This window comes from Lontra canadensis, unplaced genomic scaffold, assembly GCF_010015895.1.
Source record: "Lontra canadensis isolate GAN:19392208 unplaced genomic scaffold, GSC_riverotter_1.0 scaffold128, whole genome shotgun sequence".
NCBI lineage: Eukaryota > Metazoa > Chordata > Mammalia > Carnivora > Mustelidae > Lontra > Lontra canadensis.
Window position 1 is genome coordinate 3,869,871 of NW_022631122.1, and position 14,344 is coordinate 3,884,214.

General features: G+C 43.7%; 1 protein-coding gene across 11 annotated transcripts in view; it reads left to right on the forward strand.

Annotated features, from left to right (window-relative positions):
• The window catches only part of AKAP13 (A-kinase anchoring protein 13), a 313,801-nt gene that overhangs the window by 254,743 nt on the left and 44,714 nt on the right, over positions 1-14,344 (forward strand). For all 11 annotated transcript variants that reach the window (XM_032842356.1, XM_032842358.1, XM_032842357.1 and 8 more), the window contains 3 exons: positions 2,609-2,651; positions 4,301-4,433; positions 11,094-11,268. In XM_032842356.1, coding sequence (XP_032698247.1) covers positions 2,609-2,651; positions 4,301-4,433; positions 11,094-11,268 — 351 coding nt within the window. The remainder of the gene's footprint in view (positions 1-2,608; positions 2,652-4,300; positions 4,434-11,093; positions 11,269-14,344) is intronic.

Sequence of the window (14,344 nt, forward strand, 5' to 3'; positions counted from 1 at the left end):
ATGGGCACATAAATTTAGGAAACCAGGTAAGCTGGTTTCAGATGTTAATGTGCACATTGTGAATCTCCAAGGCAGTGTTCAACGAGCTGTGTTTTCCAAACTTCCTAGCTTGGTAACCACAAGGGGTGCCTGACTGTGCACAACACCTAACAAGACTAGTGTTCTGTGGGGCACACTTTGAAAATATTGACTGCGTCCATCTAGTAGTTCTCACCCTGGAATGTTACCATGTATTAGGTTTGCAGGTCACTTCGGGACTTTAAGAAAAAGCTGGTTGAGGGGCTCCTGGGTGGCTCAGTGGGTTAAAGCCTCTGCCTTCAGCTCAGGTCATGATCCTGGGATTCTGGGATTGAGCCCCACGTCAGACTCTCTGCTCGGCGGGGAGCCTGCTTCCTCCTCTCTCTTTCTGCCTGCCTCTCTGCCTACTTGTGATCTCTGTCAAATAAATGAATAAAATCTTTAAAAAAAAAAAAAAGAAAGAAAGAAAAAGCTGGTTGAAATACACTGTTGACCTGCCATAATGCTTCACGCCAACATCAGTGACAGACCCCCCCCCGCTCCTGTCTGTAGTTCTACCGTAGAAGTACTGTTGGTTATGTCATCCTCTTAGGTGCTCTGAAAACTTAATGACACTTTAGGGATCTCAGAGGTATTGGTGGATTAATCACTGTTTTCAGAACCACATCTAAGAGGTCACAGCAAATGAATTAAAATTTTTTCAGCTGTGAAAGGTTGGAAATCCTTGTAAGAGTCAAAGATTGTCCCAGGACTCAATCACGTATTTGTTCAGTTTTTAATTTATTTGACAGAAATCTGCTGGGATCTTACTCTTGGCCAGGCTCTTTGCTGGTTGGTATTTTTCCTCATTGTGGATTTTACTTTTACTTGTTCCTATTACTACAGTGGTGACTTTCCAGGTGATTGCTTTAGTGTACGGCAGAGTCCTGGCCGTGTGAGAGAATTTAATGCTGCTTCTACCATTCAAGGTTCCTTGGGTGGAAAACGTTTTAAAGCCACTGATCTAAACCACACTCTTGAGTGTTTGTTTGTTTTTTTAACATTTTATTTATTTATTTGACAGAGCACAAGCAGGGGGAGCAGCAGGCAGAGGGAGAGGGAGAAGCAGGCTCCCCACTGAGTAAGGAGCCCAACATGGGGCTCGATCTCAGGACCCTGGGATCATGACCTGAGTCAAAGGCAGATGCTTAACTGCTTGAGCCACTCAGGCACCCTGCACACTCTTGGTTTTTAAGTAAATTAAGGCATCTGAGGGTAAACATCTGACAGTTTCACACCTAGATCGTGCAGAAACTCGGGGACAGATCCCAGATCTTAACTCTGTTCACCTTTCGCAACTGGCTGTTACTGCCATGCATTGTAAGTGAAATAGAAAAAGAATCCTAATAGGCAAAAGGAAAGACCCCAGAGAGCAGTCTTTTGAAAACTTAGAATTGATTTTTAAGTTTCTTAGGCATTACTCCCACTTGTTGCTGTTTACTGCCATTTTGCGTTTCTACTCAGAATCTAGAGCAGGTTGACACTTAGGAGTTATAAATGGTGGTCACGGAACATCTTCAAATCTCTATCAGATTAAAATTTTACTCACAGTAATCTCAGGTGCTTGAAACCCCCCTGCAGGAAGAAGTGTGTGTTCTGTTCACGTTATAACAGCTGTGCTACTTGTGAACAGACTTGGCCTACCAGGAATTACACACAGAAATTATTTCTAACCTGATCTCCTAAAAATTGGAAACCAATTGTCAGTGTGTGATTGAGACCTTCTCACCTAGTCCCAGAGTAGCTCAAGCTTAATGCGCGTGTCTTGGATAAAAGAACGTAGTGTTCTTTCTGTTGGCGCCACTTACTGCCCCTTTGTCCGACTAGCCTCAGCTGTGATGACCTGCTTCACTTCACGGTCTGGTCGTCGTGGAAGGAGGAAGGATGCGTCTGCCCTATCAATTGTCAGCGTCAGCCTGGCAAGGACCTTACCATGCGTTGCGTGTCCCTCGTCTCACAGATGAGGAAATGAAATCCAGAGATCTCACCCCAAATGAGTGACAAGACCAAGACCTTATAAGCCAGCTCTTCTGCTCTTTTCCTGTCCACGACTCCATTTCCTTCCAGGAATGCTCACCAAAATATCAGATATACATTAGCTAGATTTTTTGGTTTGGAAACCTAGGAAAGCAAAATGAATGGAATACGATGTATAATTTTCGATTTTATGTTCTTCCTGTGATGTCATCTCAGAAAAATGGCCTGTGGAAATGGAGCATTGACAAGAGCAGGAACTCAACCTGTCTCATGTGTGTTTGAACATGAGGGAAAAAAATGTTTTGGGGTTTGTTCACTACTAGCTTGACTCCTGGATTAAATTGTTTGTTGTGGAGAGTTGGCTCCTGTGGCCCTCCTGCTTCTAGTTCCGATATTGAGGGATCTGAGTTGAATTTTTCCTTCTTCCAAACCCTTGCGCGGAGAAGGCCCCGTGCACCGGCTCTCAGATGCTGTGTCTGCTCTGCGTGTCCTCATAAACGTTCTAAACATCTGCTCCGTCACCCAGGCACAGTCTTTTGGTTCCAACATTCTCTCTCCCGTTTCTGTTTTCCAGATTCACGGTCTTTCCACGGTACCAGCGCCAACCTGACTGAGAGGTAACACACGTTTATTTTGTTACTCCTTTCCCCAAGACAAAGTGAAGGAAACCCAAAGTGTCTTAGGACATTTAACTAAGCCGACCAAGAAGTGAATTCAACTCTTGGGATTCTTCCTTCCTTGAGTGTGAGCGCACACTCACGTACTTGTATTGGACTCTGAACTTTTATACTCTGCTTATAGGAATTGTTCCTCCCTAAGCCTGGCGACATTTTCTTGCATTGTGTGTGTGCGTGCACGTGCATGTGTGTGTGTACATGCATGTGCGTGCACACTCTCACCTGTGCAGTATTGCTGCCTTAGCCATTTTAAGCTTTTTATTTTTTCCCAAAAAGTCATTTTCTTCTGCCTTCACGGATATGGTACACAGTTCTTTCCAGGTGAATCGGTTCTTTGCTTCATGGCAGGCAGAAGATTAGTATTTTGACTCACTGATTACTTTTATATTCCTCTTGTCATGCTTAGGGGGTTCTGAAGGATTCTGATGTGCGCATAGTGGGGCTTCTGGTTATTGCCCTGCACTTGAACCTGCTCTCCTTTTCACAGAGGCGTAAGCTGTGGCTCTTGGGATGAATGCTTCTCTTTCATTTCTATCATAGTTTATTCATCCTTTGTCCTCCGGAGCAGGTTCTCACACCGTTTCCCCCTTACCGTAATGTAAGAGGCTGCTTTGTTCTGTAAACGGTACTTTACACATAAACAGACCTTGGCCGTTGAAGAGGATTGTTGCCCCTCTTGAAGTGTGCCTCTGTCCTCTCTCAGAGACCCTTGAGGTAAACCCAGCTTTTCTGCGGAAAAGTTCTTAAAATAACGTTTGTGGAACACCTAAGAAAAGTCGTGTAAATGGATTCCTTTCCCGTGTAATGGATTGTGTATACACGTGCCCAGCATTCTTGGAGGAGATCAACTGCCGTGAATTTCCTAAGGTTCAAATGTGTCCATCACAGATAGATTCTTTGCAGCCTTCCCAAGTGCGGGGAGATCAGTAGTACATCTGCATCTGTATGGAACTCCTAAAATGGGTCTTTCTACACTCTCTTCCCTCCAAAAATTGTGCAAACCCCATACTGGTATGCATCAGTATTGATTGTCCAGTGGGCCATAAGACGAAAAAAGTACGTGATTTTTGCTTTTAGGGAACCTGAGTATGCATTCAGTCCTAAAACTTCCTTTGTCTGCAACTTTTATTAACGTATCCATCATTCCATTATTGTACTTACGAGTTTCTTCTCAAGCACCTGTTTGATGCAAAGGTGTTTGTAAATTGAGTGCTATTTTAGACTAAGAAGTTTCAGATGAAATAATAAATGAGTAATTGACAGGTAGGCTGTGCTTCATACCAGGTCACTGAAAATCTATTACTAAAACCTTAGTGGCTGGTACAAGAAAATGGAGCCAGGTTTTGGCACCAGAACGTGGGCATTGTGGTGCGCTCTGCCCTCGGCTCCAACGGGCTGGAACCGCTCAGCAGCCTCTGTCCCCCTCTCGCTCTGTTTCCCGTTCGCATGTGTGTATATATAAGTTGACTCTGACTTGAAGCTAAAATGATACATGGCTACAGAGAAATGTATTTTTTAAATCTGTATTTAATTTTTTAAAATTCTGTAGTCTTTTTTTTTTTTAAATCAATTTCCTTGTTTTTATTTAGCATAACAGAAGAGACCTATAGTTTCCTGCCACAAAGCCCCTCCAAGAAAGATTTTGAAGGGAAGAGTGGAACAAAAGTCAGTCGCACATTCAGCTACATCAAGAATAAAATGTCCAGCAGTAAGAAGAGCAGAGTAAGTACCGTTGGGGGGCTTCCTTGTGTGGCCGCCATAGTCGCTCACCTGTGGGCTCCTGTCACAGCCTACATACACCCAGAAAGCAATGAAATTATGGGGACATGAGGAAATAAACCCAGAGAGTATCTTTGAAATAGCCTAATATTTGAAGAAATATAACAGCAAGAAAGATAGTAACAAAAGGTAGTATCACTAATTGGGTTTTTACGGTATGCTAAGAGTCTTCCATATGTTATTTTATATCATGCTTTCCACAACCACATAAGGCAGAGGTTATCTCCCTGTTCTGGGAGTGACCTGCTGTATTAGGGTTTGTGCCCCCAGCGGTGGCTTCAGATCTCAAGCACATGCTCTAATCGGTAAACCAGGTTTAAAACGTACCTGAAAGCGGGGAGCAGCGCCTGGGTGGCTCAGTTGGCTAAGCCTCTGACTCTTGATTTCACCTCAGGTCATGATCTTGAGGTTGCGAGATCGGGCTCCGTACAGCATGGAGTCTGTTGGCCTCTCTCCCTCTCCTCCCCACCCCCACCTCGTGTGTGCTCGCTTGCTTGCTTGCTCTCAAATAAAGAAATGAATAAATAAAATCTTTAAAAATAAATAAATAAGATAAAATGTACCTGGAGGATTTGATGCCAAGATCAGGGGATTTTTTAAATATATTTAAATATTTATCAGATATAAATATTTATAAAATATATATTATAATATAAATATAGTATAAAAATAAATCTATAAGTAATATTTATAAATATAAATATTATGTTTGTTTTAGAGGTTAGAGTGTCCCACAGAGAATTACAAGAACTTTAAAGACGAAAGTGGGTTCCTAGGTCTAGTCCCAACTGGATCCGCACGTGGCAGTGAACGCTCCTTAGTGAGGTTATGTTAAAGTACCTCAGCATTTTTTGTCTATTTTTGTCATACTTATAGGAATATTTAAAATATAAAAATGAGATAAAAACCACCTGTAATAATCCCACATAGAGATAGCTACTCTTCTAATTTTTTTCAATGTATTTTTTTAAAAAAGGAAGACAAGAAGTTACTTTTCTTACACTGATTCCCAGTGCAAAACCAAAACCAATTTAGTGTCAGATCAGTGGGAAAAAACTTTTTCTGTCTCCCACTTCCCCTGTACTCCATTCACCCACCCACCCAGACTCCAGCAAAATAAATTAAAAAAAAAAAAAAAAAAAGCTTTTACATGGAAATCAGCAAAAGAGCTCTTGCCAGGGCATCACTATATATATGCGTGTATACGTGTGCATGGTATGTACATACATAGAAGTAAGAGAATGAACAAACACTGAACTCAAGCGTATTATGGTAAAACTACACCCCCCCCCCCCAACAAAATACAACAAGCTTTCTAAGCCCTTCATTAAGTGGGTTGGTAGAAGTAGAGCCAATGCATTTTACAAGATTTTGTAAAATAAGACCTCTTTCTTTTAGTAAATGCTAGGTTCAGGCCTCATAGGAATTTTTCCACAAAACCTGCCACCAGAATTGTGCTTTCATTCCTGCCCAGGTACAGAAGGAGAAGAAGGTGGGCCAATCAGGAGGAAAACAGGAAAAAATGCAAGGAGTCTAGCAAATTGTTTCTAGAATAATCATATATACAAGTATTAACTTCAGACATATCCTTGTTTTATCATTTAAAAAATCCAGGTTAAAGAGGGCAGAATGTTCATCAGTGTTCCACAGACTGGCAGCAAGGCTTAAAATAAGAGCCATATGTGTTTGACTTACCACTGCTGGCTTGGACACTGGTTGGCGTGAACAAAAGAAAACCTCCTTGCGAAGACCAGTATAAATTAGCCGGCTGTTATCACAGGACTTCTGTAGATGGTCTTAGCATTCTGCCAGGTGCTCCGAAAGAACTAAAGATCTTCATCTTTACTTTTGAGAAATTTTATGATCTATTTGGACATTTTCACATATGTCTGGTGTTTTTGTTGTTCTGTTTTTAAAATGTGGGATCTTCAATTGGAAGACCGGTAAATAAATAAGTGGAGAGTTCCCTTTCTGTGCATCTCCCCAGTGACGTTAATTTCCAGTGCAGGGCAGTGACTCCACCACAGGTCACGTTAATAAGGGAATACAAACAGGCATAGACAAAACCATGTAAGATCAAATTTAGAAACTGGAACCTGACCTTTAAAAAAAAGTCTCATCCTCCTTATTTACAAACCGAAGCCCAGAGAACTAGCTTTAGGCCACAGAACTAGGTAATATTAACTAAATAACCTCTTTGTGGGCTGACTTCTAGCAATTAGCACACTTCATTTCATGCTCACTCAAACAGAATCTAACTATTACTAAACAGGTCTTTATAACTTTTTCAATAACTCAAAGGACTGGAGCTTACTAGTAGGGAGTGAGAAAAAGGCAGGAGGGAAGAAGGAAATTGTTAGAGCAGAGTCCGTCAGCCCCAGCCGTCTGTATCAGTTGACCTTTGTGTCCGAGCATCTCCTTTGTCAAAACGACAGCACAGTTTTGCAACGAAACTGGTTCCTCTTTCACATGTGGCTTCAACAATTGGTCTTTGGGGGCGCGTGCTATCTCTGGCAGTGGAAACTCTCAAGAAATTACAAATCTGGGGGCACCTGGGTGGCTCAGTGGGTTAAAAAGCCTCTGCCTTCGGCTCAGGTCCTAGGATCGAGCCCCGAATCGGCTTCTCTGCTCAGCAGGGAGCCTGCTTCCCCCTCTCTCTCTGCCTGCCTCTCTGCCTACTTGTGATCTCTGTCTGTCAAATAAATAAATAAAATCTTGAAAAAAATACAAATTATTTATTTAAAAAAATTACAAACCTGGGTGGCTCAGTGTTAAGCAGCTGCCTCCGGTTCAAGTCATGACCTCAGGGTCCTGGGATGGAGCCCTGTGTTGGGCTCCGGGCTCAGTGGGGGTCTGCTTCTCCCTCTCCCTCTGCCCCCCAACACTCCCTGCTTGTGCACTCTCTCTCTCTTTCAAATAAATAAATTAAAAAAAAAAATTAGAAATCTGTAACCTGGATGGCAATCCTTACTTCACATTATCAGGTGTTCAGGAAAATGCCCCACTGGCCAAACACATCAAGAAGGTTGAGACTCTCCTTTCATGTAGAAGAGCTCACATTTGTGAATGTACCAAAAGATAGAAGAAATTAGGGGAAATAGTGCCAAGTTACATTAAATACTCTGACTTTATATGCCATAGTGCCTGTGGTAGAGCTTTACCGCACAGAACTGTTTTATTCTCTAAATGATGACAAAAATAAATGAGTATTTTCTTAGTGTGAGGATGCTGACTCAGTTTTTCCTGTAGAGTGTTCTTTCTCCATAATGTTAAAACAACTGAAAGTGCTACTGTAGACATTAACGCTAGTTTTTTTAATGAAAATGGTAGAATTCTACTAATTTTAAATTATTTTTAAAAGACCTGCTATTAGAGATCATCTGATCTCCTTTTATTAACCTATTTGTACAATGTAATCGTTCCTTCTTCTTTTAAAGGAAAAATGTAAGCATTTACTGAAGATATATTAAATTGCCACCTATAAATTCTTAGTAAAGTTTCTACGAATGGTTTGGAAAATTTTGCTTTCCTTGTAATTAAGCATGATGTATGTGTTCATGTAAATAGTTGATACTTGTTGCCTTTAGAGTCTCTTAATTATTATGTTAATCTATTATATGTGCTTAAAATTAAAAGTTAATCTATGTGTCGCAATTCTTAAGTAAGATGGTAAGGAGACAAAAGGAGCCAAAAAAATTATTCATGTTTTGCCTGTAGTACTGAGATAGATACATATATCTAGATAGGTAGGTAGATAGATGGATATAGGATTGGAGAAGTTGAGTACTGATCCTTCATATGTGCTTTTAAAAATTAGCAGTATCTGGCATGGGTAATTAAATGCATTCGGTGTTTTTTCCCAAAGGGGTAAAGCCCAAACAGGAAGTCTAACAGGAAGACTGGCAGGTTCTGCTTTTGTCTTTTAGTTAGTGTCTTCTGATAGTACCATTTCCTGTTCAGTACGTTTGCTTGCTACAGAGTACTGAAACGCTGATGTGCACGGTGATCCCATTCACAAAGGGAGTGGAGTGAGCCCCTTCAGACCACCCTGTTACACCGATGTTCTTCTTCGAGCTTTCCTCCTCACAGACAACTAGGAGATGGGCAGAGACGTTCTATAGACATTCTTACTCTGACTTGAAGTGGGCGTTTTGGGGGCACAGGCTGCATTCCTGCAGAGCTGCTGCAGTCCGGCTCTGCTTTCTTGGGCCTGTGCTCCCTAGGGGAAAAGTAAACCCATGAGCCTAACAGAGGTGCCCGCTAGAGAGTGTTTGCAAAGGCTGAAGTCTGTGTGAAATCTGGTTCTCTGGTTCCTTCTCCGATCAGAGATCTGCAGCATGAGGGTGACTTCACGACAGCTTGCTTCACAGTTGTCAGAAGCGCACTCTGGTCTTCTCATTGTAACCGTTTGTCAAAGATGGTAGGTGGGGGAAAGCGAGAACTCATTTTCCTTCTTAGTACCCCGGTATAGTTATTTCCCGCAGCCGTCCCTGAAATACCAGCAGCCCCTACTTCCTCATGTTGTTGAATGTGGAAAAGTCACAATTGAGAAAACAAGCTGGTCATCACTTGACCGCAGGCGAAATCTACCACCAGCTTCACCGCACACTGTTCTTGGGAAGCACACGTTATGATTCGATGTAATGAGAAGCCTTCCGAAGTAGATGTGTTCCTTAACTTCTAAGTGTCAGAAATTGGCCTCGGTCCTCCCAGAGTGTCCCGTCTTGCAGCCAGAGCACCGTCCAGACACACACTGTGTTTTGGGAATTCGTTTTGTTTCATTTCCCGTGTCCTCTGTAACTAGGGTAGTTGGCTTTGCTGGCAGCATGCAAATAGTTAAGCCTGTCTTAAGGAAACCAGCAGCCTCAGCCCTCCCTCCTTCCCTTTCTCAACCAGTCCCTGGCTTCCTCTTACGGTTTCTCTGATGGCAGCTCAAAGCTGCTGAGCTCTGCCCTGCCGGCATGAGCCCCTCCTTCTGTGAGAGCACATTTCCTGGCATGGGGGTCGAGTCATGTCGATAAAATGGGGTCGGGTTCCTGAAGTACCCCTCATAACAGTGAAATTCATAGGACATGGAGAGGTAAGAGCCTGCCTTCTTTACAGCACTAAATTCTAATAAACAGAGAAAGAAATGATGGGAGTTTATTGTTTTGTTTTTATTCTTGGAAGAACTAGTTGGGCTAATTGCAAAGGACGAGGGTATTATTTATTATTTATTTGGGTTTGATGAGCATTGGAAGGCTTGAGAGAATGTTAGTTGCCATAGAAGGTTTTTTCCAAGTCTTGGAGCACGCTTTAGCTTTCTGAAGCAAAAGAGGCAGATGCTTTTCAGTTTAATGTTTATGTGCAGAGACGCCTGAAGCAAAATTTAGTTGAGAGAAATTATTTGAAAAAATTCCACTTGTTATTGATTGTTATTAGACTATTATGTACTTTAGTGGTTACTGATTGTCACTCAGAACAGTTTCCTGTTATGTAAAGTGAAATACTTTTTCTCTCTCTCTCCTTAATTTTTACAGTTCTAAAGTGTAGCAGTTTGGTTCTTAGATTTTTATTATACGTGTTCTGCTAACCAAGGACTGTGCATGAATCAGACTTCACCAGCACTCGCCAGTTCAGTACAGTGGATGGGCTCTGAATTAGGATGTCAGGAGGCCTGGGTCATGATGTTGACTACCAATCACTTGCTGTGTGACCCGTTGTGAGTCAACACACCTCGCCAGCCCCTGGCGGTAGAGTGTCGTGAATGAGAGAGCTGTGGAGTCAGCCAGATCTGGATCTTCTTTCCAGCACGGGCTGTTACTGACATGTGGCCTCAGACACAGTATTAAACATCTCAGAGCCTTGGTCTCCTCAAATGTGCTGTGGAGATAATAACCAGTAGTTCACTGGGTTGTTAGGAGAAAATATGTGTCAGTCGCCTGCTGTCATTCTTGGCACATAACAGCTGTTCAGAATTGTAGTTGATAATTATCATCTTTATCTTCTCAATTGCACAAGCGTGATGCCCTCCCTGCACACTTCAGAGTTATGGAGACTGAGGCAGTCTTGTACTTAGAAGGCGTTGACTCAAAGTGTAAGGCGTTTAGTAGTTGTTATGATCATGAACTTCATGGTGCCCGTGTTGCAGGAATTGTTTTAGGTGACAACAATGGTATATGTGTATGTCGGGGACAGTTAATACTTCCGGCTAGATGAAGTCCAAGAGGAAACCCCGAGAAAGGCTTCCTGCCATCCCATCGTCTTCCTTCCCCGAGGCTGCTCCGAGAATGGCTGCAGTCCTTTCTGCCCCCTTCCTGCAGGTGGCCCTCTGCTCGTTGCTGGCTTCCTCCATGGGCTGCGCTTGGGCTTGCTGAGGAGGGCTCATAGGCCACTGCAGAGCTGGTCTTGGGACGTTGTGTCCATCGTGTGAACGCATTTTCCCATAGTGTTTCCAGTGTAGCCGGAATGCTCACAGCCTAGAAAAACCATTGTCCAGGACAGTGCTCTTAACTTTCTTCCAAAGCATTCACCATCACACACCAGTGACCCCATGCACCTGGATGCCCAGGTGAGAGGAGGGCCTCTGGTGTTCTGTTAACTGTTGGTTCTGTTCTTTGGCAGGAAAAGGAGAAAGAGAAAGAGAAGATCAAGGAGAAGGAGAAAGATCTGAAGGAGAAAGAGAAGGATAAGAAGACGGTCAACGGGCACACTTTCAGTTCCATCCCTGTCGTGGGTCCGATCAGCTGTAGCCAGTGCGTGAAGCCTTTCACCAGCAAGGATGCCTACACGTGTGCAGGTAAGCAGCACCCGTCTTCCTGCGAGGTGTGGCACTCCGGGCTCGGGAAAGCTCATTCTGGGTTTCCTGTCCATCTACCTGTGTCCCTTCCTGGTGTGTGTGGAGAAGTCGGCCTGTTATGTCTGTCTAAAACATCCCGTGTGTCATCAGTTCCAAATGTAGAACATGCAGCCGGTACATTTTTACAGAGAGCCCCAATTTCTTATATTCTGTTCTGTTGCCCCCAAGCCACTGTCTGTCCCAGAAGTCTGTGTCTGTGTCGAAACAGCCCCCAGCCTCAAACTCTAAAGCGACACAGCAGTCCCTCGTCAGGTTCTACGCGCTCAGTTCTTATTCTGGTACTTTGGCTGATGCTTCAGCCCTTTCCCAGCGTCAGGTCACGGTGACTGCCAAGAGAAGACATTTGCGCATGTGCCGAAATGTCCCATGCTGACCAGTGGCTGACCTCCTTCAAGCCACCTTTAAAGCCAAGTCTATGAACTGAGCCCAGGTCCTGGGTTGGATAAGATACTGCGCAGGAGATGGCTAGCTTTTTTTTTGTCAAGGGCCATGAGCACGTATCTTAGACTCTGTGAGCTGGACGGTCCCTGTGCCGCTGCTGACCTCTGCTGTTGTGCAGAAGCGGCCTGGCCAGCACGCAGACCAGTGAGCACGGCTGTGTTCCGGTAAGACTTCACCAGTGCTGAACCTGGAAGCATGTGGTTTTCGTGTCACAAAGTAGTCATCTTTATTACCCCCCACCCAGCCATTTAAAGATATAAAAACCATTAGTAGTGTATGGGCCATGTAAGAATAGGCTGTGGGATGGATCTGGCCCACAGACCCTGCTCGAAGGCACTGTGTCTCAAAAACGCGGTCATCGGATAGAGAGAAAGTAATATTGGCAGTGCACACCAAGGTAGGTCAGTGAGGCTGCCGTGGCCAGAAGGGACAGTCTGGAGATCCAGCCCCACTCCAGGCCCAGCCTGGTCACCCCGGAGGCCAAGGTGATTAGCACCGTGTTCTCACTATACCCACCTCAGACAAAATAGTGACGGATTCAGACGATCAGGACATCGTGACCTTGTCTTGTTCTCAGTCATTTGTGCAGAGTATCCAAAGTGATTTGTTACCAAAAATGATTAACTTACTGGAAGTTGAAGTTTTTAAAAGCTTGTTTGAGCAGGCTCTCAGCTACTGCAAAAAATGGTTTCCACCCAGTTAAGCTAGTCCGCAGCCCAGCTTGTCGCTGCCACAGCTGTCGTGACTTTCTGAATGACTCGCTTTATGATCACATTCTTTCAAGATGACTTATGTGGATCTATTATATCCCAAATGTTGTCTTTAGCACAGTTTGTTGTACTGTTCTATTAAAAAAAACCACCACCTTGTGGGAGGAGCTCTCATTGAGATCTTTGTGTATATCACACACATTTATGTCCTTCCTACACGACTCACTAAGAGATGGAGCGTTGCAGCATAGTGCTAAGTTTTATGGGCCCTCTAGAAAACCAGAGGCCACAACTGTCTGCTACCTCCTGCATATTTATTTTGGGGCCCAGGTTCTCTGAGGCTCTTCCCTGGGACACCCCACAAATGTCCTCTGGTTAGTTTCTTAGCCACTTGACACAGCTCCTTGGTACCAGAATAACTTTGGTTGCCTAGGATAGTCATCACCAAGCACTTTTTAGTACGTTCATGTATCATTAAAACATTGTTAGGCTACTTGCATAGGGCATGTATATTTGATGCAAGAATTACATGCTTGGCCTGTCCTGTACTTACAAAGAGCTCATTCTAGGGGCTCCTGGGTGGTTCATTCGGTTAAGCATCTGACTCTTTTTTTTTTTTTTCCTTAAAGATTTTATTTATTTATTTGACAGAGCGATCACAAGTAGACAGAGAGGCAGGCAGAGAGAGAGGAGGAAGCAGGCTCCCCGCCGAGCAGAGAGCCCGATGCGGGGCTTGATCCCAGGACCCTGGGACCATGACCTGAGCCGAAGGCAGAGGTTTTAACCCACTGAGCCACCCAGGCGCCCCAGCATCTGACTCTTGATTTCAGCTCAGGTTACAACCTCAGGGTTGTGAGATGGAGCCCTGCATTGGCCTCTGTGCTGGATGTGGAACCTGCTTAAGATTCCCTCCCCCAACCCTGGCCCAATACAGAAAGGGGGGGGTGGCAGGAAAGAAAGGAAGGAAGGAGAGGAGAAGAAGAAAGGAAAGAAGGAAAGAAGAGAGAAAAGAAAACTATTATAGGAATAGGAGAATTCAGATTTGCCATTTTTTTGTTTGCTGGTTATTAGTCTTATTAATAATACTGTCTTAGGTCAGTGGTTTCTTTGCAGGAATTTGTAAGCTACTTTCTCATTTTTTTCTAGTTGGAACTAATATAATCCATAAGCTCACTGCATTGAGCCCCTATACATTTCCATTCATCACAGCATGCTGAAGGGACGAGAATGAGGACAGGTGCCACTGTCCTAGCCCCTTTCGAGTGCTCTCACCTCTAGAAACCTCTAGCATGTGTAAAGTGAAGCTTCCCAACATAGGGGCTGAGTGAGGCACCAATATATCGTCTACATCAACTCTATTTCTCTTTAAAGTCAATATAAATGGAAGCTGTAAAACCTTCCTCCCGTATCCCAAAGAATCCTTTTGTGTAACCCTCCTGCAAAGTGCCTGTTCTCCATTTGAGGAGCACTGGTCTCAGAGAAAAACAGAAAGACCTCCTGTCTCTTGATTGGACAGTATGAAATTGATACTCAGAGAACTTCAGTGAAGCAGACTGAACATAGTTTATGTTCTGCTATAAAGTAGAAATATCCAGTGCAATATATTAAAAAAAAAAAAAAAAAAAAACATAGCCAAGCCTGCAGAAAGGAAAATCCCTGAAGAAACTCAGAATCAGAGCACTAAAGAGCCTTCCTAGTAGGGAGCAGGATATCTGGCCCCAGGGCACATAGCGGGAGCTGGAGCTCAGACCCCGGATAAAACGGAGAGCTTTAGAGACTGTAACATCCATGCTGAACGACTTGGAAAAACTCCACCGCCTGGCCCTTCCGAAGCAGCAAGGAAACGTGCCTGCCTTCTCCCAGGA